The sequence below is a fragment of the Triticum aestivum genome, chromosome 2B (genome assembly GCF_018294505.1).
Source record: "Triticum aestivum cultivar Chinese Spring chromosome 2B, IWGSC CS RefSeq v2.1, whole genome shotgun sequence".
NCBI classification, from domain to species: Eukaryota; Viridiplantae; Streptophyta; class Magnoliopsida; order Poales; family Poaceae; genus Triticum; species Triticum aestivum.
The window spans coordinates 508,298,222-508,325,561 of record NC_057798.1 but is presented as its reverse complement, the minus strand read 5'-3'; the positions used below and the strand labels follow the sequence as shown (position 1 = coordinate 508,325,561).

The 27,340-nt window shown below is 45.8% G+C and overlaps 1 protein-coding gene across 2 annotated transcripts; it reads left to right on the top strand.

Moving 5' to 3' along the window:
* Positions 1 to 16,323: 16,323 nt before the first annotated feature.
* Positions 16,324 to 23,508, top strand: LOC123045725 (uncharacterized). 2 transcript variants are annotated; one of them, XM_044468902.1, is made up of 4 exons: positions 16,324 to 16,581; positions 17,463 to 17,715; positions 19,240 to 20,377; positions 20,800 to 23,508. In XM_044468902.1, exons 2-4 carry the CDS (start codon positions 17,555 to 17,557, stop codon positions 23,200 to 23,202), a joined length of 3,702 nt encoding a protein of 1,233 aa, XP_044324837.1. In that variant the 5' UTR covers positions 16,324 to 16,581; positions 17,463 to 17,554; the 3' UTR covers positions 23,203 to 23,508. The 2 variants fall into 2 exon arrangements, with proteins under 2 accessions (XP_044324837.1, XP_044324838.1); XM_044468903.1 differs by lacking the exon at positions 16,324 to 16,581 and adding an exon at positions 18,422 to 18,693.
* Positions 23,509 to 27,340: the final 3,832 nt, after the last annotated feature.

Genomic DNA, 27,340 nt, shown 5'->3' with positions numbered 1-27,340 from the left:
AATGATGAAGCGAAGGCTATTGGAACCATGGATACGACACAAGCTCGGATTCAAGCTTGTTGTTCAAGGTGGAATGATAAGATGATGAAGATCGACGTAAGCTTCGCTCATCGTCGAAAAGTTGTGCTCCAGGAATAAGGACCAGGTAGCACAGTTAAAATTTAGTACGATAATGATATAGCCGATCAGGCTAAGAATGATGTGACGGAGTATCACTCCAATTAAGAATTTACAAGAGGTAGTGCGAAGACACAATATCCTCGAGATAACAGGGGGCAATACTCGAGGTTGATCAGAATAGAGGTTGGACAGATGAAATGATCTGTAGAAGTCAAGTATTTTAACTTGTCCGGGAAATGGAATCAAGGAGAAAATATGACCGGAACCACGATTGCAAAGAATCAATTTACAAATGCAAGATGAGCTTATACCAAGGGAACATTAGATTAAAAGAGAAGCTTACATGCTAAGGTCTACATCGTGTCTATGGGCATGAACACAAAGTTCAAGGTCGACTCCCACTTCTTCAATGCATAACCTTTCATTTACTCCTTCGTTTTCGATGAAGTTGTAGTGTTGAAATGTTATCTGGCAAAACACCAGAAGAGTATGACTCGTGAAAACTCTCGGGTTCACATGGATTAAAGAAGGCATAGGTCCAACCCATAGGGGCATCTTGGGAACATATACCACAAACTCCATGAGTAAAATAACACAAGCTCGAAGGCAGAGCATGGTTGAGAGGGCAGAGGATACAATTTACCAAAGGCAATGTGTATCAGGGGAAGAGTGCACAAAATTTCGAATATGAAGGAAACTGCCGGATAATAATCCAACAAAGGATTCAGCGGTCCTTAATGGATCTGATGTGAGTATCAGTACTCAATCAAAAGAAGGAAGGAATGCAAAGGCATTGGATTATAGAAACATCTGATTAATTCGATGCTTGAGTACAAAGGAGTTATGATTTCAAGTCGAAAGATCAGAAGCAGAGGCTCTGATCAAAAGATGAGTAAGTTGAATAGACTTAAAGGCGCACCCGATAAGATTTAGATTGGGCAAGAACCAGCTCATAACCGGAGCGATGTCAAAGCCGGAAAGAATTTTTCCAAGGATTAATTGATGATTGCGAATATTCGCTCACACGTTGAATCCATAGGAACAGAATGACAACCACAAAGAAGTTTAAAGAATATTGCTAGACATATGGAATTTATCCTAATGCGGGAGAATCAAGAGCAATAGGCTGCAAAGGATTTTCGGAAGATCACATAGTATTTCCAAGTATTTTGGAAAGCATATCAACAACTGGGGTTAAACGGGTTCAGTGAATCATCCGTAGTGCAAAAAGAAGCCGCAAAGCAGAAGGCACAAAGGATTCTCGAAACAACGGAGTACATCTTGTAATAATAGGAGCAACTGGGTATGAAGGTACAAGCGGCAAAGATGTTACTCACGGAGATTATCTGTGGTCAGGAACTGCAAGGCAGTGGGCACAGGGTCTCGAGAAACATCGAGGAGTATCTGCAAAATCTTCTGGCGAAGCAAGCGATCATTGGTAATGTCAGGGCTCTCCGGGAGGAAGCGGGTACAAGAACCTAATGTCAGAGTTAGTAAAATGTTTAACCCGAATAGAAGAGAGATCAGAGTCCCAGAGCATAGACGAGAAATAAAAGATCCTAATACCTCCCAATGGCAACGTGGGCCCGTAAGCCACACAGCCATGTTAGTAAAAGTTTTTGTAGTGACTAGACTCGACTTCGGCCAAGGAGTTGGAAAGGGGGCTACCTACAGGCAGTCGGCTCTGATACCAACTTGTGACGCCCTCGATTCAATCGTACACTAATCATACACGCAAATGTGTACGATCAAGATCAAGGACTCACGGGAAGATATCACAACACAACTCTAGACACAAATTAAAATAATACAAGCTTTATATTACAAGCCAGGGGCCTCGAGGGCTCGAATACATCAGCTTGAATACAAAGAGTCAGCGGAAGCAACAATATCTGAGTACAGACATAAGTTAAACAAGTTTGCCTTAAGAAGGCTAGCACAAAAGCAACATTGATCGAAAAGGCAAGGCCTCCTGCCTGGGAGCCTCCTAACTACTCCTGGTCATCGGCGTCCGTCACGTGGTAGTAGGCACCCTCGGAGTAGTAGCAGTCGTCGGTGGTGTCGCCTGGCTCCTGGGCTCCACCATCTGGTTGCAGCATCCGAGAAGAATGGAAAGAGGTGGAAAAAAGGGAGCAAAGCAACCGTGAGTACTCATCCAAAGTACTCGCAAGCAAGGAACTACACTACATATGCAACATTATCAAAGGAAGGCTGTATATGTGGACTGGACTGCAGAAATGCCAGAATCGAGAGAAGGCCTAGTCCTATCGAAGACTAGCATCTTCTGGAAACCACCATCTTGCAGCAAACAGGAGGGAGTAGAGTAGCATAAAGTAAAGTAGTAGTAGTGTTATCAACCTCGGCCAGAGATCCTTTCTCGACTCCCTGCGAGAAAGCAATCCCAGAGCCATACTATCCTGTTATCATCACAATCAAATCCTCATCACCATCCAGTTCTCATCACAAGTATCCAGTTCTAGTTGTATCGATCGGGATACAACTCCAAGTGTCCGTTACCGTAGGACAGGCTATCGATAGATGTTTTCTTCCCTGCAGGGGTGCACCAACTTACCCACCACGCTCGCTTAACTCCGGCCGGACACACTTTCCAGGGTCATGCCCGGCCTCGGCCAAACAATACGCCGCAACCCGACCTAGGCTTAATAGAGAGGCCAGCACGCCGGACTAAACCTATGCCCCCAGGGGTCATGGGCCATCTCCCCGGGAACTCCTGCACGTTGCGAACGCGGCCGGTGAGCAGACCTAGCTACCTCCTTAAAAAGGTAGGTGCTTACCAGTCCAACCGGCGCGCGCCGCTCAGTCGCTGACGTCTATTAAGCTTCGGCTGATGCATACGACGCAGAACGCCCATACTATGCCCACGTGATGGTTAGTGCTATCAGGCCAGAGGCCCCTCGGATCAAATATCCAAATCATAGTGGATTAGGAACGCGCGGTAACAAGCAGAGACTCACGAAAGATGTGACCCCGTTGCCCCGTCTCGAGGACTTGCGGCAAGGGCTAGGAATGCCCGGCCACGCCTCGTAATTATCTCGCGGGCACCCTCCAGGTCAACCCGTCTCCACATCACTCGCAATTAAGCACGCGCGGGTACCCCTCAGGGTCGACCCGTCTTTCCAAGTAACAGTGGTAAAAGTCCAAGTAACCGTGTGTCCAAACATCAAGGGGAAAGCCCGAGGAATCACCCCCGGTGAATTCCACAAGATGTAATCATCAAGGTGAACGTAAGAGGAATCACCCCCGAGGTTCACACTTGAGGGGTTGCACGACAGAATCATATCGGAAGTGGTTAAGGAGGAAATCACCCTCGATGACCACGACCGAATAACTACACTACAGGTTTAACATCAGAAGTGCTAATGAGGTCTCACCCTCGGCACTCGATAGTAACCCAGTAGTGTCGAGCAACTAAGGGGAAAGTGATGTGCGGTGTCGGGGCCTGGTCTTCGATCCCGTTGATCGGGTCTTCTGATTATCCAGCGAGGGCAGTCAGGACAAGGCGGGGGTCACTGATGGATCACTAACCAACCTATACTAAGCATATTAGGATAAGCAGGTAAGGTACAACAGTAGATACAAAAGCAGGCTATGCATCAGAATAGGAGCAAACAATAACAGTAGCAAAATCTAATGCAAGCATGAGAGAAAGGAATGGGCGATATCGGGATGATCAAAGGGGGGGCTTGCCTGGTTGCTCTGGCAAGGAGGGGTCGTTGTCGACGACGTAGTCGATCACAAGGGCATCAGGCCTCGGGGTCTACCGGAGAGAAGAGGGGGAAGAAACAGTAAATATAAAGCAAACAGAGGTAACACTAAGCATGACATGACGATACGTAGCGCTAAACGTGCTCTAACGCGGTACTACACGTTGCAGACGAAGGGGGGAAACATCCGAGGGTGAATTCCCGACGTTAGGTGGATTCCGGACAAGGAAAAGAGGGGGAAAGTTCCATGTTCAGCATGCTAGGGGCATGTGACAGATGAACGGACCACGTATTCGGATTCGTTGGATTTTTCTGAGCAACTTTCATATAGAAAACAATTTCATCTGAGCTACGGTTTAATTTCTATGAATTTTTAAAGTTTAACAATATTCTGGAATTAACTAAATTAACAAAAATAGAAATATGACATCAGCACGACGTCATAGTGACGTCAACAGTCAACAGGACGGCTGACCGGTCAAAACTGACATGGGGGACCCACCTGTCATAGACAGTGGGTTTAAACAGGGATTAAACTAATCTAAATTTAGTTAGTAAAACTACTGGGCCCACTTGTCAGTGTCTAATTAACTAAACTAATTAGTTTTAATTACTAAAACAGTTTAGTTAGAGGAATAAGCGGCGGGGCCCGCGTGTCAGCGTTTGGGGCCTGCCCAGTCAGCACAGTTGATTGAGTCAACAGAGTCAATAGGGAGGGCCACGCGGCGCCACGTCGGTCGCCGGCGACGGAGCGGCTCCGACGACCAAAGCAACGGCGGCGCCTCGCCGGAGTTCGCCGGAGCCGCGCTACAGGGGGCCTTCGGACCTGCGGCTTGGACCTAAGGGTGCGGCCCGGCGCCGCGCACACGATGGTGACGACCGCCCGGGACGACCGGAGTATCGCCGGTGGCGAGTGGAGGCGGCAGCGGCGATCGGGAGCGCATCGGGAAAAGCCTACGGGGTGGTTAAAACGAGCGCCATGACGCGCGTTCGAACGAGGGGAGCCGCACGCATCCAACATCGGCGGTCCCGAGTGCTGGGATGGCCTAGAGCCACGGCAGCGCTGACCGGAGCGGCGCCGGAGTTCGGACGTCGACGGATTCGAGCGTCCAGGGCACGGCAAGGGTGGCGGAGGGGTGCGTTGAGCAGCTAGGAGCTCCAGGAGCTCGGTGGTGGCGCTAGCGCGGCGCTAGGAGCATCAGGGCGACTGCAATGAGTTCAACGACGGAGCTCGTCTCGGCCATGGCGGGCCCAGCCGCTCCGGGCGCGTATGGAAGCAAAAAGGGAGGGGGGAAGTGTAGCTCACAGTGAGCCTGCAGATGTGCTCAGTGGGCTCGGGGAAGGCGCGAAGTGGCCGAATTCGACGCCGGCGTTCGTCGGAGTAGAGGAAGAAGAAGAGGTCGCCGCGCTCGCTGTGGGGCTCCTGGCTTGGTCCGGTGGTCGAGGAAGACTTCGCGGGGTACGACAGCGCTCGGGGAATTGTCGGAGAGGGACGGGGACAGCGGTGGCCGCGGTCAGCATGGCGGACGGCGCAGGGCACGTCGGCGAGGCAGATCTGGAGGAGGGGGAGCGAGTGTGCGAGGGGATAGGGACTAGCGTGAGTGGAGGGGGAGGCAGGGCAAGTGGGAGGCGAGGGGGCCGAGGCGTCGGGGCGGTGGAGGCCTTATCCTCTCGTTGGGCATCGCCGGCGAGGTGGTTTGATGGCGACCGTGCCCGCGGTCGCTCGAACAGGAAGGCGACCGGGGAGCGTGGGAGGCTGGGCTGGCCAGCTGGAGTGGGCCAGATGGCTCGGGCCGCTTGGCCATCTGGGCCAAGGCCCAGCGGGGAGGGGGGGCTTCTTTTCATCTTAAAATTAAAATAGAGAGAGGAAAAGGTTTTTTTTTGCATCCAAGGGATTTAGGAAAAATATGGGACTTGGCCCATAAATTCCTCCACATTTTTAGTATTGCCACAAATAGTTTGGAGGCAAGAGGAATTGTCTAGGAATTTTGGAAATTGGGAATGGCATATTTAAATGCTGCTGGAACAATAATTAATTTCCACGGGCAATTTGGGAATTCCAAAGATGTTGGATTCAACATGACAAATATCTAGGGATTATTTGCCATAGGATGAACTATTTTATTTGCATGAAAGAAGAAGCAAATATTTGACATGCAATTTGAATTTGAATTTGAAGCAGATTTTGGACAAGGGGCATTTTGGCATGATGATCATGATGACATGACCTTCATTAATGAGAGATTACTGTAGTGTGATACTGGGGATGTTACACTCGCTCTCTTTATCTATGTCTCAATTAACCTCGCTTTCTTTCACACACAAATGATATATCTCTCTGTTCGGGCCTCAATCGATACACTCTATACTTTCTCACGAAGATTGGCTATCTAGGCCAGTCCATCCAAGCCGCTCCCACTCTTTCGACCACATGGCGGGCCACGCTCGCTCAATCTCTCTCTCTCTCTCTCTCTCTCTCTCTCTCTTTGTATGTCTCGATTGACCTTGCTCTTTCTCGGACACAAACGATATATCTCCATGTTTGAGCCCAATTCGACATATTCATATTGTATACTCTCTCACGCATATTGTCTATCTAGGTCACTCTCTCCAACTCGTCTCACTCTTTCAATCGCACGACTACCCACACTCGCTCAATCTCGCTGCCTTTATATATATAATCGATTGACCTTGCTTCCTTCCACACACACAATATATCTACATGTCTGTGACTGGATCATCTCTCAAGCTCTATCTTACATCCGTCACCCTTCCCAAAAGCTCAATCGATCAATATCTCTCCAGAGCATATATATATATATATATATATATATATATATATTCAACGAATGCCGGACCCGACTCACTTTGTCTCTCTATCTATTTGTCTCTCGGTTGACCTTGCTTTCTCACATTGTATCTTCCACACATTGAAGCTACCTCTCCATCCCTCGCAGAGCCGGAGCTATTTACATGGCGAGGGGGACTCCAACCTTGGATTAATTTGTGAAGGCATTTATTCCGGTGGGTTTAGATTATATTTTCGTAGCATTCGGCCCACAACTACTCCAAACACCATTGCAACCCCCGCACCTCCCCCAATTGATTTCCCCTGCCTCGGTCATCGCTCTCTCGCACATCCTTTCTCACCTTCAACGTCACACCATGGTATTTTTACAGAAAAAACTCTATAACTCTCTTTACTTATTACTCCCTCCGTCCGAAAATACTTTTCATCAAAATGGATAAAAAGAGATGTATCTAGAACTAAAATACGTCTAGATACATCTCCTTTTATCCATTTTGATGATAAGTATTTCCGGATGGAGGGAGTACAGATTAGCTACAAAACTACACATCGATAGTCCACCTGTAATGGAACAAATTTCGACCCAAAATTAAAGTGCTACAAACTACACACCGAGGGACCCACCTGTCATGGAACGAATTTGGACCCACATATAAAATAAAAATTAAAAAGGACGAGTATCGAACATGCGACCACGGCCTTCGAGCCGCATGTCAACAGGAAACATAATACAACAACGTTTGTTATACCCCCTCTATTGATATAATGTTGTTATATTACCACAACCTATTTAATGGATAACATGTTTTAGTATTATTTTTAGTACATTAGTGGGACCAGCTTGTTAGCACGTACTATTCGCCTTCACTTACTAGTGGGTTCCATGTCTTCTCTCTCTCTCTCCTCCCCTTGTACATTTAGACGCACGGGCAAACACGAAGAACTCACGGGCGATGCTGTCGTTGACCATATCTGGACGCGTTCACAAGTTACAACACCAATGTCACGTACTAGTAGTACTAGTCAATGTGTATGTGCAATGCACGTTAATTTGGAATTGACTTCCCTAAGAAAATATTTGGAATTGATGTGGTATTTAATATGAAATGCTTGCCATTAGAAGGAATACATGTGGCTTGATGACATTTTATATTTAACTTGATATGGCTCTCGCAGAACATTCAGTTGATCAAACCGACTTTACATTCATACGATGATCGATCTAAAATAAATGGTAGGATTTTAAGCATGGCAATCCGAAGGTTTTTCATGGCAAATTTAGATTACACGGCGGCGACGGTGTCTTGCAGTGGGAAGCGGCTCCTTTCCCGTGCTCTGTGTGTCATCGGGCCACTGACCGATGGCGACGGCAACAGCGACGTCTTGCATCGTTGTTGGCGTACTCCTGGACATTGTCCCTAGCTTCAAGGAAGGCCGGAATGTTCTGAACTTCGGTCTCCAGGAGCAAGTCAACTGGGATAGGGAGGCGACAGGCGTTGGTACAAGGAAGCGGTCTACGACGGACATCCATGCCGCTGATGGGGGCATGATGTCTACTACACAACCTTCTTCTTGTAGACGCTGTTGGGCCTGCAAGTGCACAGGTTTGTAGGACAGTAGCAAATTTCCCTCAAGTGAATGACCTAAGGTTTATCAATCCGTGGGAGGCGTAGGATAAAGATGGTCTCTTTCAAACAACCCTGGAACCAAATAACAAAGAGTCTCTTGTGTCCCCAACACACCCAATACAATGGTAAATTGTATAGGTGCACTAGTTCGGTGAAGAGATGGTGATACAAGTGCAATATGGATAGTAGATAAAGGTATTTGTAATCTGAAATTATAAAAACAGCAAGGTAGCAAGCGATAAAAGTGAGCATACACGGTATTGCAATGGTAGGAAACAAGGCCTAGGGTTCATACTTTCACTAGTGCAAGTTCTCTCAACAATAATAACATAGATAGAAATCCCTCAACATGCAACAAAGAGTCACTCCAAAGCCACTAATAGTGGAGAACAAACGAAGAGATTATGGTAGGTATGAAACCACCTCAAAGTTATTCCTTTCTGTTCTATCTATTCAAGAGTTCGTAGTAAAATAAACATGAAGCTATTCTTTCCACTCAATCTATCATAGAAATTCATACTAGAATAACACCTTAAGAACACAAATCAACCAAAACCCTAATGTTACCTAGATACTCCATTGTCACCTCAAGTATCCGTGGGCATGATTATACGATATGCATCACACAATCTCAGAATTCATCTATTCAACCAACACAAAGTACTTCAAAGAGTGCCCCCAAAGTTTCTACCGGAGAGTCAAGACGAAAACGTGTGCCAACCCCTATGCATAGATTTCCCAAGGTCACGGAACCCGCAAGTTGAATCACCCAAAACATACATCAAGTAGATCACGTGACATATCCCATTGTCACCACAGATAAGCACGGCAAGACATACATCAAGTGTTCTCAAATCCTTAAAGACTCAATCCAATAAGATAACTTCAAGAGGAAAACTCAATTCATCACAAGAGAGTAGAGGGGAAGAAACATCATAAGATCCAACTATAATAGCAAAGCTCGCGATACATCAAGATCGTGCCATAGAGAGAACACGCGAGAGAGAGAGAGGGAGAGATCGAACACATAGCTACTGGTACATACCCTCAGCCTCGAGAGTGAACTACTCCCTCCTCGTCATGGAGTGCGCCGGGATGATGAAGATGGCCACCGGTGAGGGATTCCCCCTCCGGCAGGGTGCCGGAACGGGCTCCCGAGAGGTTTTTGGTGGCTACAGAGGCTTGCGGCAGCGGAACTCCCGATCTATCTTCGTTGTCGATGTTTTTAGGGTACGTGGACTTATATAGGCGAAAGAAGTCGGTCGGGGGGGTGCTCGAGGGTCCCAGGAGACAGGGGGCGTGCCCAGTAGGGGGGGGGGCGCCCTCCTATCTCTTGGCCTCCTCGAGGCTCTTCTGACATGAACTCCAAGTCTCCTGGATCATATTCTTCCTAAAAATCACGCTTCCAAAGGTTTCATTCCGTTTGGACTCCGTTTGATATTCCTTTTCTTCGAAATACTGAAATAGGCAATAAAACAACAATATGGGCCGGGCCTTCGGTTAATAGGTTAGTCCCAAAAGTAATATAAAAGTGTATAATAAAGCCCATAATCATTCAGAACAGATAATAAAATAGCATGAATGCTTCATAAATTTTAGATACATTGGAGACGTATCAGGGCACTAGCACCCACACGGGGACATGCGCTGGCAATGGCGTGGCGGAGACATTCGTGTGCACGGGCACCAGCACAAGCACGCATGTCAGTGCACGCGCAGGCGCATGCGCTGACAGGTGCATGGGGGCGTGAAAGTCGGCGGGGACCTCATGGAACCTCGTGGCATCAAGCACGACGACCATGTGCGGCTCCCAGCCCATCAATGCCACGGGGATGGGTGTTGCCGCAGTCGAGGCGATGGAAGCGGGGATAGGCACGGTGTCTTCCCGCAAGGCCAGTTCAAGCTCGTCTCAAAAGCGGGGGTGTCTTCCTCAAGAAACTGGAAGACTAAGGGCAGACCATCATGATGCGGCATGGCGTACGGTTAGGTCAGGCTGGTTGGAGGTAGACGACAGGAGAATCGGAGAGGAAGAGAGAAGATTGTAGTGATACCGGGTAGTGCGCAGGTGATTTTAAACTGCAGTACCGGCGCCATTAAAAGTGGGGGCAGTTGAGACGAAGGTGGGCGGCGAAGCCTGGTTAAAGGGCTCGCCTCCCGGTGAGCCTGCGCAGTGGCCTGCTCGCACGCCTCCCTGTCAACCGGCGCAGCGGTCTGCTTGCACGCCTCCTGTCGACTCACATGCTTGCTCGGACGACACCTGCCAATGAGAAGCGGGACTCGTGGCGGCATGTAAACGCCCACGGTTTGAATAGTGAAAGTGTTCGCCTTAACGTGACATGTCTTTTGTTCCAAAATACCTTGGCTCTTCATTTGTGCGACTTCTCATAAGCAGCTTGTCTCCAGTTGAACCCAAAAAAATGCGACAGCATATTTATGCCATATCACGAGACCATGCCCAGTTTCATGAATTTTCGGTCACTTTTGGATTTTCTGAAATTTAAAATCCAGGATTCGAAACAATATCATAACCTGCATTGTGCAATAAATTTCCAAGCGATACATCTTTATAGTTGTAGATGTTAATATTTCTTAAGAAAGGATTTGGTTAAACATTTTGCTTAGTTAGACTTCAGACAAGTTATATGCAGAGTAAAAGGATAATCCCTCCGTACCAGTGCATTGCCTGATATATTAACTCAAGTACTAGGCACGAACAAACGATGCTCAATTCTGTGCTCATCCTGGTGTAGTACTCCTACGTACTACTAGGCAATGGAGTTGATGGCCGACCGTGGGTACCGGCGACCGAGGGAATTGAACCGTGCTCGGCACAGTAGTTAACATTGTCTAGTTACTAAAGCATCCCTCCATTGTTCATGTGTAGTCATTATGGACCGGGGACCTGAGGGGAATTTCCTAGGGCTGGAATTCTGGCCGCCAGATATTTCGATTCGAAACGCGGAGGCTCGACTGGTTGGGGTTGGCCAATGTGCGTACCACGCACGCCACCAAAAGGACCATGAGCCCAGGTATTGTTTTTTTAAGGATCAACACGAGCCTGGGTCTGGCTGGTACGTTGTTGGGTGCTACTACTACCATTTGAGAATAAGAAAGGAATCTTTTAAATTGTCGAACGAATCTATATGATGCCCATATTTTCCTTGCAAATAGTAATCTCAATGTGGCAATTTATTTATGACGAGTTCTTGAACTAGAGTGAGTTTGTGATATAGTGATCTCAACATGGATTTCACATTTCATGGTATCCCTAGTAAGTTTTTCATTGCAAATTCAAATTTAAAAGATGAACGGTATGGTGGTGAGAAAACTTTGTATATATCAAGCATATGACGACACACACACACACACACGAATACAACAACAATCCAATAAGTATAGTGCATCTATTTTTTCAAACCATGCATGTATGACACGAATTCAAAAATACTCCCTCTGTTCCTAAATATTTGTCTTTTAGAGATTTCAACAAGTGACTACATATGGAGCAAAATGAGTGAATCTACACTCTAAAATATGTCTATATACATCCGTATGTGGCAGTCCATTTCAAATCTCTAAAAGACTACTATTTAGGAACGAAGGGAGTAAAATGTAAGACATGCATGGTCTTCAATTCAATATTTAAAATGAACAGAAAGACATGAATATTAAGTCTAGTACTACATGCATGCAAATGTTGTGTTTAGGAGAAGCTATGTAGATTGTGGGGGGTTAATCCCTCGACCTTAGATAAATTTTTGAAGCTCTATTTAGGATTGTTTAGATTATATTTTTCGAACATTATATTTGTTCACACCCTCCCAAACACCGATTGATTGTGCACCCCCTTCCCCGGGAGAATATCATGTGCCTCCACACCTTAGATGCTATATGTTGATACGAGTTGCTTAGAGCTTGTAGATATGAGATATAACAGCTCACATGATGCCTTAACATTTTTACAGGAAACCTTAATGAGTTTGAAAATTGCACACAATTTGTACAAAAACTACTCAGATGTCCTTGGATCCCATATCCAACGACCTCGAAGCTTGTATCACCGTAGCATCTAAGATGAAGGAGGACCTCATATTTTCGTCTATGTAAGAATATCATGTGCTACCACACCTTAGATGCTTTGGTGATACAAGCTCTTCGGAATCGTTGGATATGTGATCCAACAACTCCTTGGTGGTTCGAATGTTTTTTTTGCATAAAAGCCCTGATACGAGAACACCTGATGCGAGAACACCGTTAGCATCCAAGATGCGAGAACACCTGATGTTTTCTCACATGGGAGAATATGAGGTGCTCCCGCACCGTAGATTCTATGGTGATACGAGTTCCCGGAGATCTAACGGCTCACAGTAGGAGGATTTGAATGTTTTTGCAATATATGCCTGAGAGAGTTTGAGAATTGTGCAGAAAGTACAAGTACCACGCATGCGACATCTGATCACAGATCATACGACCTAGATGCTCGTATCATCATAGCAGCTAATTAAGCTACGGGGAGCACCTAATGTGAGCAACTGGGAACCGTTGAATCCAAGATGCAGCAGCACACACAAGGCCTACATGTTTTATTTGCAAAAAAACCTTGGAGAGTTTGGAAATTGCGCATAATTACAAAGACTACTCCCAAGCCATTGGATCTCAGTTCGAGCGACGTAAAAACTCGTATCACCATAGCGAATTCTTTTTGTGAAGTGGGTGAGATGAAAATGAGAGGCAAATGGCAAATAATATAAATTGCAAGGAGATGAGATTTGTGATTAGGAACCTGATAGATGTTGATGATGTCTCCTCGGCAACGGCGCTAGCAATCATTTCTTGATGGTTCGTGTCCGTGCCAGTTTTTCCCCGAAGAGGAAGGGATGATGCAGCACAACTACGGTAGGTATTTCCCTCAGTGATGAAACCAAGGTTATCAAACCAGTAGGAGAACCAATCAACACTATGTAAATGGTACCTGCACACAAAGAACAAATACTTGCAACCCGATGCGTAAGAGGGGTTGTCAATCCCTCTCGGGTAAAAGATAGATTGGTTTGTATGATTTTGGATAAATAGATCTCTCGATAAAACAAAATAAAATAAATAAATAAAAAGTGCAGCAAGGTATTTTTGGGGTTTGAGAGTAATAGATCTAAAAACAAAAGCAAAATAAAAATAGATCTCGAAGCAAATATGATAAAGAATAGACCCGGGGCCCGTAGATTTCACTAGTGGCTTCTCTCGAGAAAAAATAGTGTAAGGCGGGTAAACAAATTACTGTTGGGCAATTGATAGAACTTCAAATAATTATGACGATATCCAGGCAATAATCATCATATAGGCATCATGTCCAAGATTAGTAGACCGACTCCTGCCTGCATCTACTAATATTACTCCACACATCGACCGCTATCCATCATGCATCTAGTGTCTTAAGTTCATGGAGAAACGGAGTAATGAAATAAGAACGATGACATGATGTAGACAAGATCTATTCATGTAGGAATAGACCCCATCTTGTTATCCGTAATAGCAACAATCAATACGTGTCTTGCTGCCCTTTCTGTCACTGGGAAAGAACACCGCACACTCGAATCCATCACAAATCACCTCTTCCCATGGCAAGAAAAATTGATCTAGTCGGCCTAACTAAACCAGAGATTCGAAGAAAAAATACGAGGCTATAAGTAATCATGCATGTAAGAGATCAAAACTCAAATAACTTTCATGGATAAAATAGATTTGATCATAAACTCAAAGTTCATCGGATCCCAACAAACACACCGCAAAAAGACTTACATCAAATAGATCTCCAAGAGACCATTGTATTGAGAATCAAAAGAGAGAGATGAAGCCATCTAGCTACTAACTACGGACCCGTAGGTCTACAATGAACTACTCACGCATCATCGGAGAGGCACCAATGAGGATGATGAACCCCTCCGTGATGGTGTCTAGATTGGATCTCGCGGGTTGTGGAACTTGCGGCGGATGGAATTGTGTTTCATCAACTCCCCTAGGGTTTTTGGATTTTCGGGTATTTATAGAGCAAAGAGGTGGTGTAGGAGGCGACTGAGGTGGGCACAACCCACCAGGGCGCGCCTGGGCCCCCAGGGTGCCCAGGTGGGTTGTGCTCCCCTCGGAGCCCCCCTCTGGTACTTCTTTCGCCCAACAGGTGTCTTCTGGTCCAGAAAAAATCTCCAAAAAATTTCGCAGCGTTTGGACTCCGTTTGGTATTGATTTTCTGCGAAGTAAAAAACAGCAACTGGCGCTGGGCATTATGTCAATAGGTTAGTCCCAAAAAATGATATAAAATTGCTATAAAATGATTGTAAAACATCCAAGAATGATAATATAACAACATGGAACAATCAAAAATTATTGATACGTTGGAGACGTATCAAGGTAACGCCCCTACTCTTGCAAGGATCTCTATGATGAACACATGGCATACAAGGTTGCTCCTGGAGCTGTATCAGAGGAGGAAGAAGAGGGCTCTAGTCTCTGTTCTCTCCATTGAGCGTGTGTGGGTGGAATGATCGGCCGATCGTCCCACCCCAAAGGGGGGGGGCTCCTTGGAGGCCTTACACTTGGGCCTCCTAGGTTACAAAATGTTTGAGAAAGAGGGGTGGGCCTCTTCTGCAAGCGTATCCCGGCCTCCAGTGGAGCCCGCCGGCTGCAGGGTCATATTGGCTGTGGGGCCCATCAGTTGTCGAGTCCCATCGGCTGCTTGGTACTGTGGCCTATAGGCCACATCATCACGGGATGGGTGGCATGACGCTTCTATAGTGTCGGTCTGCCCCAACGTCAGCCGTCAAGGTCAGCGGTAACCACGTTTCCACGACGTGGATGATGTCTTGTCCTTGTACCTGGTATGGTTGGATTTGACGGACGCTGACCCCGCCAGCTGCCACCTGTAGCTACCCGGCCCGGGCGGCCTGCCCCGCCCAGCCGGCCTCTAGAGGGGGGAACCGACCGAGGGGCCAGCCGGTTCGAGGGAGTTGGGCCGTCCCGAATGTTTTGAAATGTTAACCTGCCTCCTTGAGCCTACCCGGGGTCGCCCCCCCCCCCCCCGACATATACCCATGCATGTTTTTATTATAAGTGTTCTTAGTGTCAACTTTATTTTGATCTGGTCAAAAGCTGGAATTAATTCTCTCGCAAAATCTTGGTAGAAACCTCTGACTTCAAGGGTGCCTTCATCTCATGGGTTCAATAACTCAGCGTCATCTATGAAAAAAAGGGTCAGAATCCTTTCTGCTTCTTTACCGGATCACTTAAGGGACTAATCAATCCACCATGGGCCTACACTCCCTAGTAGTGTGCCTAGGCCCTAGGGCGCACCACCTGGCCGTGTGGGGCCCATGAGGCTCCTCCTCCATGTTTTTTGGTTATAAAATCACGCTTACCACTAAAAAACGGATCTGTGGTATCACACGTTTGTCACAGTATGTCACATTTTCTGTCATGTATGTACATTCGTTTCGATTTTATGATGATAGTCATACATGTGCTGTCGCGGAAGTGTTCCATGACAATAGTCAATTTATCATCCCAAAAGTGTCCACTTCCTTCACGTCTGTGATGGTAAATGACGTGTCATGAAAGTGTTTTCGTCAAGAGTAACCGACACATGACACCCACCATAACGGGTCGTCGTTAAGTTATCGGGTGCGGGTTTATAATCCGATACCTGTTAACAGCCCCGGCGAATGATGATTTTCCACTTCGCCAACAAACCACATGTCAGCTCTATGTTGCGACATGTGTCACCATTCAACACACGATATACGCCAATTAAACAGTGACATGTGACACGGCACAACCGTGGTTCTTTACTTAAAAAGCCGGCCCAGTCAAAGTTAGCGGGCCGGCCTATATCTCTGGAGCTGCAGTACAGTGGTAGACCCCTCGCTTAGGTTGGCTGAGCCTGAGAACCAGATGCCTCCGAGGTGCGAGTGGTTGGTGTTTCCTTCTCTTCCTTTTCTTTCACATCACCGCTAATTTTACTCACTCCACCATTGCTGGGTGGAAATGTCAAAGAGAAAAGCATATACTATCGCTGAGTGGAACTGCTAACCAGGAGAGAGAAGGCGAGATAGATTAGGTGGTAGTCTGACTTCGCACGCTTCTCCCCTCTCCCTCTCTCCTCTCCTCTCCTCTCCCTCTCCCCCCCAAATCGAAATCCCCCACCCATACTGAGCCAGTGAGCTCCACGCTCCTCCCCCAGCTCGCCCCGGCATCCCGTCGCCGGGTGGATCTACCCGGACGCGGGCGCGCGTGCGCGGCTTGAGGAGCACATGTGAGTACTTTCCACTATCTTGCTGTGATTCGTTAGCCTGTTCTTGAGATTTCTCCGCTTGGATCGACCCGTGAGTTCCTTTTCCTGCCTCTCCCCCCTACGCTAGCTCCCCTCTTTCTTCTTCTCTTGCGACGAGTGGGGCGTGGACCGTGCTGTGCGTGGATCTCCTTTTGGATGTTTTTCTTCTTCTCGCGCTGTTCATGCTGGATCTTAAGCTATTTTTCCTTTGATGCTTATGGTGGTCTTAATTAACCACACGGAGAAGATTCTTGGTCTGGTTCCTGCTCGCCTTTCGTAGATTTGGTGCGGATTATGCCCTTTCTTTCTAATTTTGTGCTTCGCTAGCTAGGCTAGTGCTACTTTATTTTCCGAGGCTGAAGAAAAATCCCCTTTTGGGCCAGAGAGAGGCCGAGATTATGCAGCAAAATCCTTGTGTTGATTTCTCACCACATATGTTCCCTGGTTAAACTACCCCTCCCTCCTCCTTTTCTCCATCTTTTTGTCTATTTTTTTCCCATCAACAAAGCAGTAACCAGATAAGCTAACCTCATGTGCTTAGCAACTGTTCATCTCTTGTTACCTCATACTGCCTTTCTGCAAATTCTTGCAAGAGCTGTGTGACCTGTGTAAGCTTCCCACTAATCCACTTCTTGATTTGCCCACCAACCCACTTGTGCTTTAGACTCTACTGATATTTCATGTGGTTTCGTCTTCGACTAATCTAAGAGTAACTTGTCTTCCACCCCTCTTCTTCTCTCCCCCTCTCCACTCCAATCCCTCCTCCATCTCCCTTCCACATAAAATGACACGATAGATTCCCGGAGAAGAGCTCGTCTGATGGGTGGACATGAAATAACATGGGTCTTGGTTTCTGTTTGCAGGTGCCTGATGAGGTAGTTGGGGGCAGCCAAGGAAGCAAAGGTTCTTGCTTTCCACCGGGTGAACTTACTACCTCATTACATTCACCAGATCGATGCTATCCAGTGACCACCCTTCAGGCCCCTCGTGCTCGTCCCAGTCTGTGGTTCGTGGTGTGGGTGCTGATCCAACAACGTTCCACGCCGCCGACTCGCCCGAGTCGGCACACCAAGATCATGTGGATCGTGTCCAACCGTGTCCCACCTTCTCCATAAGGTGAGAAATAAGAGGGACTTTCTGATTATTGATTTAGTACCTTGTGATATGGTTTAGCAGCTTGGGGTTTATTATTTTCTTAAAATCGTGGATTTGCGTCTTTCCGATCCATACGCACCGCACGGATTAATTATTGGGTGTGCACTGTTGCTTTCATGGGGTTAATCTGTGTTGTTGTGGTGGGTGTCTGACTGGCTATGGGATGAGGCTGTCTGGCTGTGGGTATGGGGGGAAAGGATCCAAGAAACTGAAACATGCAAAAGGGATTCCTTGTTCCATGAATCTAATTTGACAGCTGTTTACAGCTAACGTTTGCTTTTATTTATTTTTTCTTATCTTTTTTTCTACTTAGTGATGTTATGCTGTAAATAGATATGGTGATTTTAGTTCCTTATTGATGTTTTCGTCTCCTTTTCCCTCCTTTTGACATAGTCCAGTTGACCATTACTTAAGCCGTTTGAATACTATACGTGGCATATATGGTTTACTGGAGAAGAAGTGTCAATGCTTCTGGTTAGTGGCGTGGGGGTAAAAGCAAGAACCGGGTTACCCTATTGGATGCGGTGTAGCGGATTCTATTATATGTGATGCCAAAGTAATTTATAGGGCATATTTTGAGAGCGTAATAAGACACCCATTCTTGAAGCTTATTTGGAAAGTGTGGGTGCTGTAGAATTGCTGGTTCTTTAGCTCGTTGTTCATGCAGGAGCATATCCCAACGGCGGACGTGCGAAAAGCCATCCCGAGTGACGGAGCTACAGCCCGGCCAGCTTGGGCAGCTGCTCCACTGGAGAAGCCCCCATTAGTGTAATCACTGCTTCAGGGTTTCAACGTCAGTTCTTATGGGCATTTGCTCACCGAGAGTGCAACTATCAGACCTTGCCCCGGCTCGACAAGCTGGTTCCGCCACTGGGCATCCCCAATGACAAGTAGTGCTGGTTCTGCAAAAACACCTTGGAGACTGCGTGCCACTTTCTGGTATGTTGCTCATTTGCATGTGCGATGTGGCGAAAGGTTGCAGTCTCCTCGCATGCGGCTATGGGCAAGTAGTGCCAATGGCAAACATGCCACAAAGGAACACAGCCGGCTTTTTTTTAGAGTGAGATGATAGCAGTTGTGGGATTCTTGTGATCATCAAGGGATAGCGTCCATGTGAGCAATGGGTGGGGTCTATTGGACTTGGCTCTTCTGTCAGGCTCCGTATAGTTTATCTTTTTTCTTCCGGAGTCGCTGTGTCTAAACACCCACCATCTCATTCCAAGAGCTTCAGTGTTTACGGTATTCTATAGAGGAAGGTGTGGCTGTGTTGTTAAAGAAAGATAAATCCCCTTGTGGCGGTGACACTTTGAAATTTGTATTCTAGTTCAGGTTGGCTTACTTGGGCATGAATTTATGTTAAACATAAATCAATTTAAATCTGAATCATTTGAACAAAATTTACTTAAATTTGTTGTTCATCCAAATCATTTGAAAGAAATGTTTTCAGTATTTTTTATGCTAATGCGTCTGTTTTTATCTTCCCAGAGATTATGTTTTTGATTCGAGGAGCAAAGGCATCAAGAGAAGTTGGCCTTTCCACCCGCAGTCGCTGGAACTTTGCTTGAAGCGTGGAGTTAAAGATCTACTGCCTCCATTCGAGCCTCCCAATTTGCTCCGGTCAAGGTCTTTCTATACTTGCGTAGACTCTGAGCAGTCTGCTGCATGCCCAGAAGCCGATGCTTTTGTTGATTTGGTAAAGGCTAGAGAAGCTGGTTTGACAAATGTGAATACAGCTGGTATCAACCTCCAGTCATGTCAATCAGCAGATGAGTCACTTGGTCCATCTCAATACACTCCTACAGAGGGTGGGAAGACTGGTACTGACCAAGATGGAAATGTAAATGAATTAGGCGATACTAGCGAGGCTATACAAGCATATCAGGAAGATAATATTTGCACCAAAGGAAGTTCGCGGACAGAGGTTGCTCGACCCTATTTGAAAAGTCTTGGCTCATCACGTGAGACTTCAGAAAAGAAGGGCAAGTTGCTAGTCAAGTCAGGCTCTATGACAGATATCCGTCAGAGAAAAGATTTATCATACTACTCTAGCTCGGTTTTGAATCCAAAGGCTTCAAATACCTGTCCTGTTTGCAAAGTCTTCTCTTCTCCATCAAATACCACTTTGAATGCACACATAGATCAGTGCCTTTATGCTGTGTCTAATGCCGAACCAGTAGTAGAGACGGTTATTGTGAAGCCAAAAGTGAAGCAGAGGAAGATGCAACTGATGGTGGACATTTACAAGACAGCCCTTCCATACACTCTTGATGACCTTGATCGGAGGAACGGGACTAACTGGGCTATCGATTTGTCTGTGCCAGCTGTGAACAAGGTGGTTTGCACTAAGAACCGTAGCCCACGAGTGGTACCATCTGAAGCAAAAGATAGTGAAAGAGATAGTGATGTCTATGTTGATTCAAATGGCATAAAAATCAGAATTTTATCCAAGCCTATTGGTGCACCTTTGGTCTTGGGCAATGATGGTTTAAAGCAAGTTGAAAAGCACCAGACTGGAAAGAGTACATTGATGAAAAAGACATCCTTGGAATCTAAATCATTTAGGAATAAAAAGTTCAAGGTACATGGAAAGAAGTGCAACCGACTAAACCATTTGAAATCTCAGGTATACAATTTAGTTAGTTTCATGCGTATATTTTACTGTAATTTAAGTAGGTTTTGTGTTTAGCTTACATAGCCTTATCCTTGGACCTAAACCATTTTGGTTCCTTGGAGTTCACGCATGACTCATAATTACTTAGACCTCTTAGATTATGGTTCAGATTATGTTGATTGACATGCTTGCTAATTTTATTTGAGCTTGCTTCTGTGAGAAGCTTGAAAAGTCACAGTAGTATTCAAAATGCATTCTCTGTGGGTTAATTTAGTTCATGAATCATTTTGATTTTACAGATGCCATGTTGGTTGGTGGAATTTTTATTTATGTTACTGAATTTATCTACCAAATCGCATATGATGTTAGCTTCCTCTCGAGTCTATTTTATTCAATAATATTTCCGTTCATTTATTCCTTTGATACATGTCCAGGTTGAATTATACCCAGATGAGGATATCCATGCTGACACCTCTGAGGAGGAGCTGACCATGCGTACACAGAAACCTACTGAAAGCAGCAGTTGTGGTCGTTCGGGAACTATAAGGCAATGGGTGTGCTCCAAACGTTCGGGTATCACTAACAATTTGAGCAGAAAGTCAAATAATACATCGTCAGATAGCATGAAACCCGGAACAAAGAAATTGGCTAGGAGCCGCATGATTGGTGGCTTTGATGATCCTCAAATTACAGAAAGTTATACTGAGGTATTTTCTTCACGGTCAACAGAAGAGACAGCCACCACTTTGGAAGTCAATGGAAATGATGATCAGGAAAAGGGTTCTTCAAGATTATTCAGATCAATTCCCAGATGGTCATCAGAAAATCCTTCATCCAGCAGTGCCTTCCCAAAAGTACCTAGATCAGCTGCTACTCTTGCGAAGAGAAAAATTAAGGAGATTGGAAGAAGAGAAGCTTCTAGGTCTGATAAGTATGATACAGTGAGGAATTCCACCTCGACAAAATGCTCTGAACCTTGTCTTTCTGTTTCCATTAGAGGTCTGAGTAATGACTCAAAGAGGGCAGTGTCTACTTCTAAGGTGTTAAGAAAGCACAGATCTGTATCGAGGACTCGCAAGCGTGACTTTTCACCTTCTGTTAGTGGGCTAGTCAATGATTTTGGTCAAGAGCATGAACTTGATCACAGACATGTGAACAATACCTTCAGCGTTACTAATAATGGCACATCCGATAAGGTTGTAAAGCATACCCAAGAAGATACCACAGATAATGATATCTCTTATGGAACTGACATGCTGGCATTGGGGCAAGGGGATCATCAGCATGATGTGACACAACAAACAACAAGTACGCATATGGATTCTGAAGGTGAAGAACATGCAACTCAAATGCAATGTACCTCGGTCTCCAGAAATACTCATGAGGACTGTTGCAGTGCAATAAGTAGTGGTTCTTTGAGTCTTGAAAATAGCAAAACTGTGCCCAAAGGAAGTTCATCAATGCAGGATCAATGCTCCACTAAGCAATCCACACATACTCATGTGTCAAACATTGTTACCAATAATGAGATGGAGGAATGTCAGGTAGACCCAGCTTCAACTAAGGAATCTAGCACCTGCGTAACTAATAACAGGGAAATGGGTCTTGCAACTCCTCGGGATAACTCGTCAATAACGTCGAACAGAGAAGACTCTAACCAAGATCATGTTTTTTTGGCATTTGGTCGGGACTCATCAGACTCTCCTATTTCGGTTGCCTCAACTATGTCTTCTCCAGTTGCTTTGAATGGTTCAAGAAATGAAGAGTCAGGACCAGGCCAATCGACCGTAAATGTTAGGACACTTGAAAAGAGCATGTCTGGGAGCTCAAATCAGGAGACGAAGTCGATGCCTCCAGCAAGAGAAGGTGAACAGTTGGCTAAGGAGAAGTTGTATTGCTGCTCTTGTCGTGAGAGCATCTCCAGGGAGTCTCACTTAGACCATGAAAGTTCAACAGCCAGATCAGACACTTTTGCTAGAAAACAAGTTCCACAATTGCACATGGGTTTACGGACATCATCATCTTTCAGCACATACCAAAGAACAGACACAAATTCAAACCCTTACTTAGATTCACATGGTCAGCTATTAACTGGCAAAGTTTTTACTGAATCTTCCATGAGCTCCCTGTCTTATGCGACAGATTGTATCAGACCAGCACTGCAAACTCAGCTTCCATCGCCGCCAAGTCCTATGTTGAGACTGATGGGCAAGAACTTGATGGTGATGAACAGCCAGGAGAGTGGGCGTCCTCAAGCTCCAAAGCCAGACTATATGGTGGGAGGGAATTACATGCCACCTGCTAGTTTTGTGCCTCCAGACTACCAACATAGTCATTCTGCATTCATCGACAGAACTCCATCAGCAAGTCACCAGATTCCCCTTCCAAGTGTTCAAGCTGGCAACTTTGTTGGGCCTCCAATGCATGGTGGTTTCATGGTGAAATCTAATCATCATTCTCTGCAGAAACCATATAGGAACCCTGCTCCAGTCATGCATCACCCTACCTACATGATGAAAGAGGTTATCATGATTAATGATGATCCTCCTGAATGCAGAAGTGAGCCACAAGTCAGTATGCATCCTCCCACTGGAACCTATCCAACATCAATCTCTGTCCCAAACAATTTTGGGCCCAGGCCATTTTACTGCCATCCACCGCCGATGCAAATTTTGCCAAGGGAGAATTTTGCTGGATCGATGCCTGTTTTCCCAATGTTTGGTGCTCAAAGGCAGCAAGTCAGATATAGCCAATCCTTACATCTCACCCCGTCTCGTGTCCAGCCTCCACAAGGTTACATAAACCCACGTGTCTACTATCCGCAGGATTTACGGTGACTACTCAGTAACCCAAATGACCAAGAGAACTTGAAAATGAGATTTGTGATGGGTCTAAAATACTGGGATCAGTGATGAACCCGTCTTAAGATGCCTGCCTCTCAACAGGATTTTTTTTCCACATAGATTTGCTTTCTTTAGTTGTCTTTTCAGGTACACATATTTGCCCTCAAAGTGTTTTAATTACATTCTGCAAAGTTGCAGTACATTATAGCATGGTATTTTTTCCAATAGTGACCAAGCATACATTTCACTATTTATCAAATAAGCCAATAATATTACGATTACTGGCGAGTTTTCCTCTTCTTTCTTTTTGGTACTTATCTTCCACTCTGCTCCGTGGGAAGTTCGTCGCCAGTTTATGGTACCTGGTGCAACTGCAGTATATGTTGCCAAGGTAACATAATGAACTAATTTGCATTGCACGGAGAACAACAAAGCGATTTGCGCAACTGTATTTATCCAGTTTATGAGCTAATTTGGAGTAGCTACCGATGTCCTTTGTGAGGCCAAATCATGTTTCGAGGAGAAAAATGCTCCAATTTCTAATATTTTAAGCATCCAATTTATAGTTTGGTTCGACCATTGTTGCTAACTGAAACATTTTTTCGAGGGATTGCTAACTGAAATTTAGGAGCTGTTCGGCAATCCATCAGCTCCCCAGAATTAAGGATCTGTAGAGTACCTATTTGCTCACTCCACGGTTTTGAATTGCAGCTCCACCTGCTTCGGGAGTGGAGTGGTGGAGCGTAGGGACTCTGAAGAGGCCCTTGGGGCATCTCCAGATTGTCATCCAACACAGTCCGCATACATTTCAATTGTCATCCAACGCAGTCCGCGTACATTTCAAACACTTTTTCAACAAACTGGATTAAAATTCATGCAAACACATTGGAATTCATATAAACCGGACAAAATTCATTACATTTTAAAAATACTTTAACTAAACTATCTAAAATTCTTTGCACGTCCGGCCGCGTGGAGCTTCATTCCCACGATATGGATACACTACACTAGTCTACGGTCGGCCGTGGCGGATCCCTTTGTTTTCTCCAAGTCCGGCAGCTCGCTCGTCGGACTGCCATGAGCCCTCCCCGTATCTGCCCTATGTCTGGATGCGCCGCTCATCGGGGTGGCAAAGGGGGTGCTTCGGGTGGAGGTGATTGGGGGTTCCACATCCGTGAAGCCGAGGCAGGGGTTGCCGATGGTCTGCGTTGAGCAGGGCAAGACACCGACTATACGCCGGTGTTGCCTCGGCGGTGGCCTTCATGGAGCCAAGCAGCGGGCGGCCTCCCGTGTTCTACTTCTCTTCGAGGACTTCGGCGGGCGCGGACGTGTTGGACGCTGCACCGCCGACCTCCACTGGCAGGGCGTGGTCATGGACACATCGACGGCGGATGGCGCGAGCAGCAGCAGCACGAGAGGGGCGGGGCGACACGGCGTCGTCCACGCCAGTCACGATGCCTGTGTCGTCGTGGTCCACCGCATGCCGGCTTGGAGCAACACACCACTAATCCGCAAGCTGGTTTGGAGTGGCGAGTTGCTGAACGACTCGTCGGCTTGGAGCTTCTGCCTGCGCGAGCTAGCCTGCAGCCGCCTGGATCGCCGACTGAGGCGGACCAGAGAGTTGCATGGCTTGTATCCGGCGTGCTCGACGGGCCACCCAGCCAGCTTATATGCCGGAGAACTCGACTTCCTGCTTGCGGATGCCATGGAGTTTGTGGAAAAAATGGTGTGCAAGCAGGAGATGGGTGTAGAGTGTGGTGCGTTTTTGCTCGACTGCTGGCATCGTTTAAATAATAGCGGGAGGACGACTTGAGCGAACCAGCGTTGTGTTTAATGACGTGCGACTCGTGAACGGACGTGTGACTGGAGTAGGTTTTTCGGCACATGCGCGTGTTTTAATGGAGGAAAGCCGGCAGTTTGTGGCTGTTTGAATGCCGCGATGGGGCGTGTTCAACCGGGCGAGCGGCGGGTGCCCTCTCTCGGCTAGCGTGGCGCTTCAATGCCGTTAGTGAGAGGCTGCGTTCGTATGCGCCTCCCTCCCGTCCGGTCAAATCGTGGGCATCAATGCTGGATGCTGCATGCTCTGGGCCGACATGAATGCGGCGTGGCAAGCTACACGATGCATGGGATGGAAAGCACGGGAGGAGCGGGTGGGGGTTTGGGTGGGCCAGGGTGGTTAGAAGCGGGTGTAGGTGATGTCCGGACGCTCGCAAAGCCCCCCTCCTCACGTTTGTCTCCGGTTTGCGGAAGAAAGCACGTCCGGACCATCCTGCAGACGGATATAACTATGCGTTCGATGACTTCTGCGGTTCGGATGTCACTGTATGGCCTTATGCAGGCGGTTTGAGGGTCGCCGTTGGAAATGCCCTTAGACTCTTTAAGCTTGTATATACATAGGGAATACTAGGGCTCCCCCACCTTCTATCGATGCCGTCATCGATCTGCCTCGTCTCTTGTGGACTTAGGGCTGTAGAGGCGCAGTGGATTTCGGACTTAGCCGGTGGGAGGGCTTTTGCTTCGTTTTTAGATGTTCTTTTGTTGTTGAGTTATTTAGGGTTTATGTCATGTTCACAAAGACGAGGCAGTGACGGCTCCGTTAAGATAGAATAAGGTTCAAGGGGATGGGGGCGTGGGGAAGGTGGGATGTTGGTGGGAGGGAATTTTTTGTTGGGGTTGTCGGTTCATATGAGGGTGTCAGTACAATAATCTTTTTGTTAGTAGAATAAGGTCTTAAGGAATGTTAGTAGAATAGGCTCACAATATTCACCCGTATTCTCATATGTATTCAATGATATGCTTTTAGTTAGTCAAATTCACAACCTAGAACTATGCGCGTGTCCTATGTATCGAGATGGAGGAATCAACAAGTTGCCCAACACTGTTAATGGCGCATAATTAATATTAAAGATTATGGACTAATGGAAGAAAGAGAGACCGATTAAATCGGTCATGCATTGATGAAGGAGGACCGGAGAAAAGAGACCCGATCAAACCGTCATGAAGATATACTAGACTGTGACACGCGCTTTACCGCGTCATTCTTCAGTCGTGAGATAAGTCTCGTCTATTTATTTTGTATGTGGTTTTATTACGGTCGGCTCACTTATTGTCTGTAATTGTTAGTTAATTATCTTATATAATATTGTTGATCATATGTTAAATTGTTAGTTCATTGGATGATTCGTGCATATTACCACGGAATGAAATACGTTGACGAATCAAGTTGGATGAGCTATCTGTCATCGGCCTTTTGCATGCATTGTAAAAGACAGAGCCATCATATTTTGGTATATATTCAGATACTCCCTCCGTTCCATAATATAGTGTATAGTTCAAAATTTACGAACTTTGACCAAGTTTATGCATAAAACTATTTATATCTATAATACCAAATATCTAAAATATGAAAATACTTATTATAATGAATCTAATGATATATGCTTGGCATTCTAGATGAGAATGTTTTTCTCAAAATATTTGGTCAAAGTTTGTGTGATTTGACTTTTCAAAAAATATATATGCACTACATTATGAAATGGAGGGAGTATTCAATTTGGCTCTTGGAAGCATTCTGGTCATGTTTACTGATTATTTTTTGTAAATGACAAAAAAATATTAAAAAGTGAAACATGCACATATTCATGTTTAAAAGGCCAAAGCATTTCAATCTGTGTAAAAAAACAAGTTGGACGACATTTTCTTACATTTCTCGACTACTTAGCTTTGTTTTTCCATTGACGAAAGACTATTGTTCCATCGCTCATGAAAATTTTCATGCATGTTTTGAACGCTAACATGGACATGAACTTTTTAACATTTTCTAAAGTAGTTTTCTATTTGTTTTTAATTTACTATTCATCAACAAATGCTCCCTAGAGCGAAAACGCCATGCCCATCTTCAGTTCATCTGTACAGTAGGTTGGCCTTGCTTTAAGGCATGTGATATCGGTATCTAGAAGAAAATTGAGAATCACAGTAATGTTTTTATATACTACATTTGTTTCTTTTTACTTCACGTATTAGATTTCTCTGAAGTCAAACTTTGTAAAGTCTGATCAAGTTTATATTTAGAAATATGTTCCATGATAGATCTAATGATACTGATTTTGTATTGTGCATGTTATTTTTTTTG

What these genes read in the sequence shown, in the direction of transcription:
- LOC123045725 (XM_044468902.1), top strand. Translation starts at nt 17,555, where the DNA reads ATGCTATCCAGTGACCACCCTTCAGGCCCCTCGTGCTCGTCCCAGTCT. An exon ending in TGTCCCACCTTCTCCATAAG is followed by an intron (nt 17,716 to 19,239) that starts GTGAGAAATAAG and finishes TTATCTTCCCAG; the next exon opens with AGATTATGTTTTTGATTCGA. An exon ending in TAAACCATTTGAAATCTCAG is followed by an intron (nt 20,378 to 20,799) that starts GTATACAATTTA and finishes ATACATGTCCAG; the next exon opens with GTTGAATTATACCCAGATGA.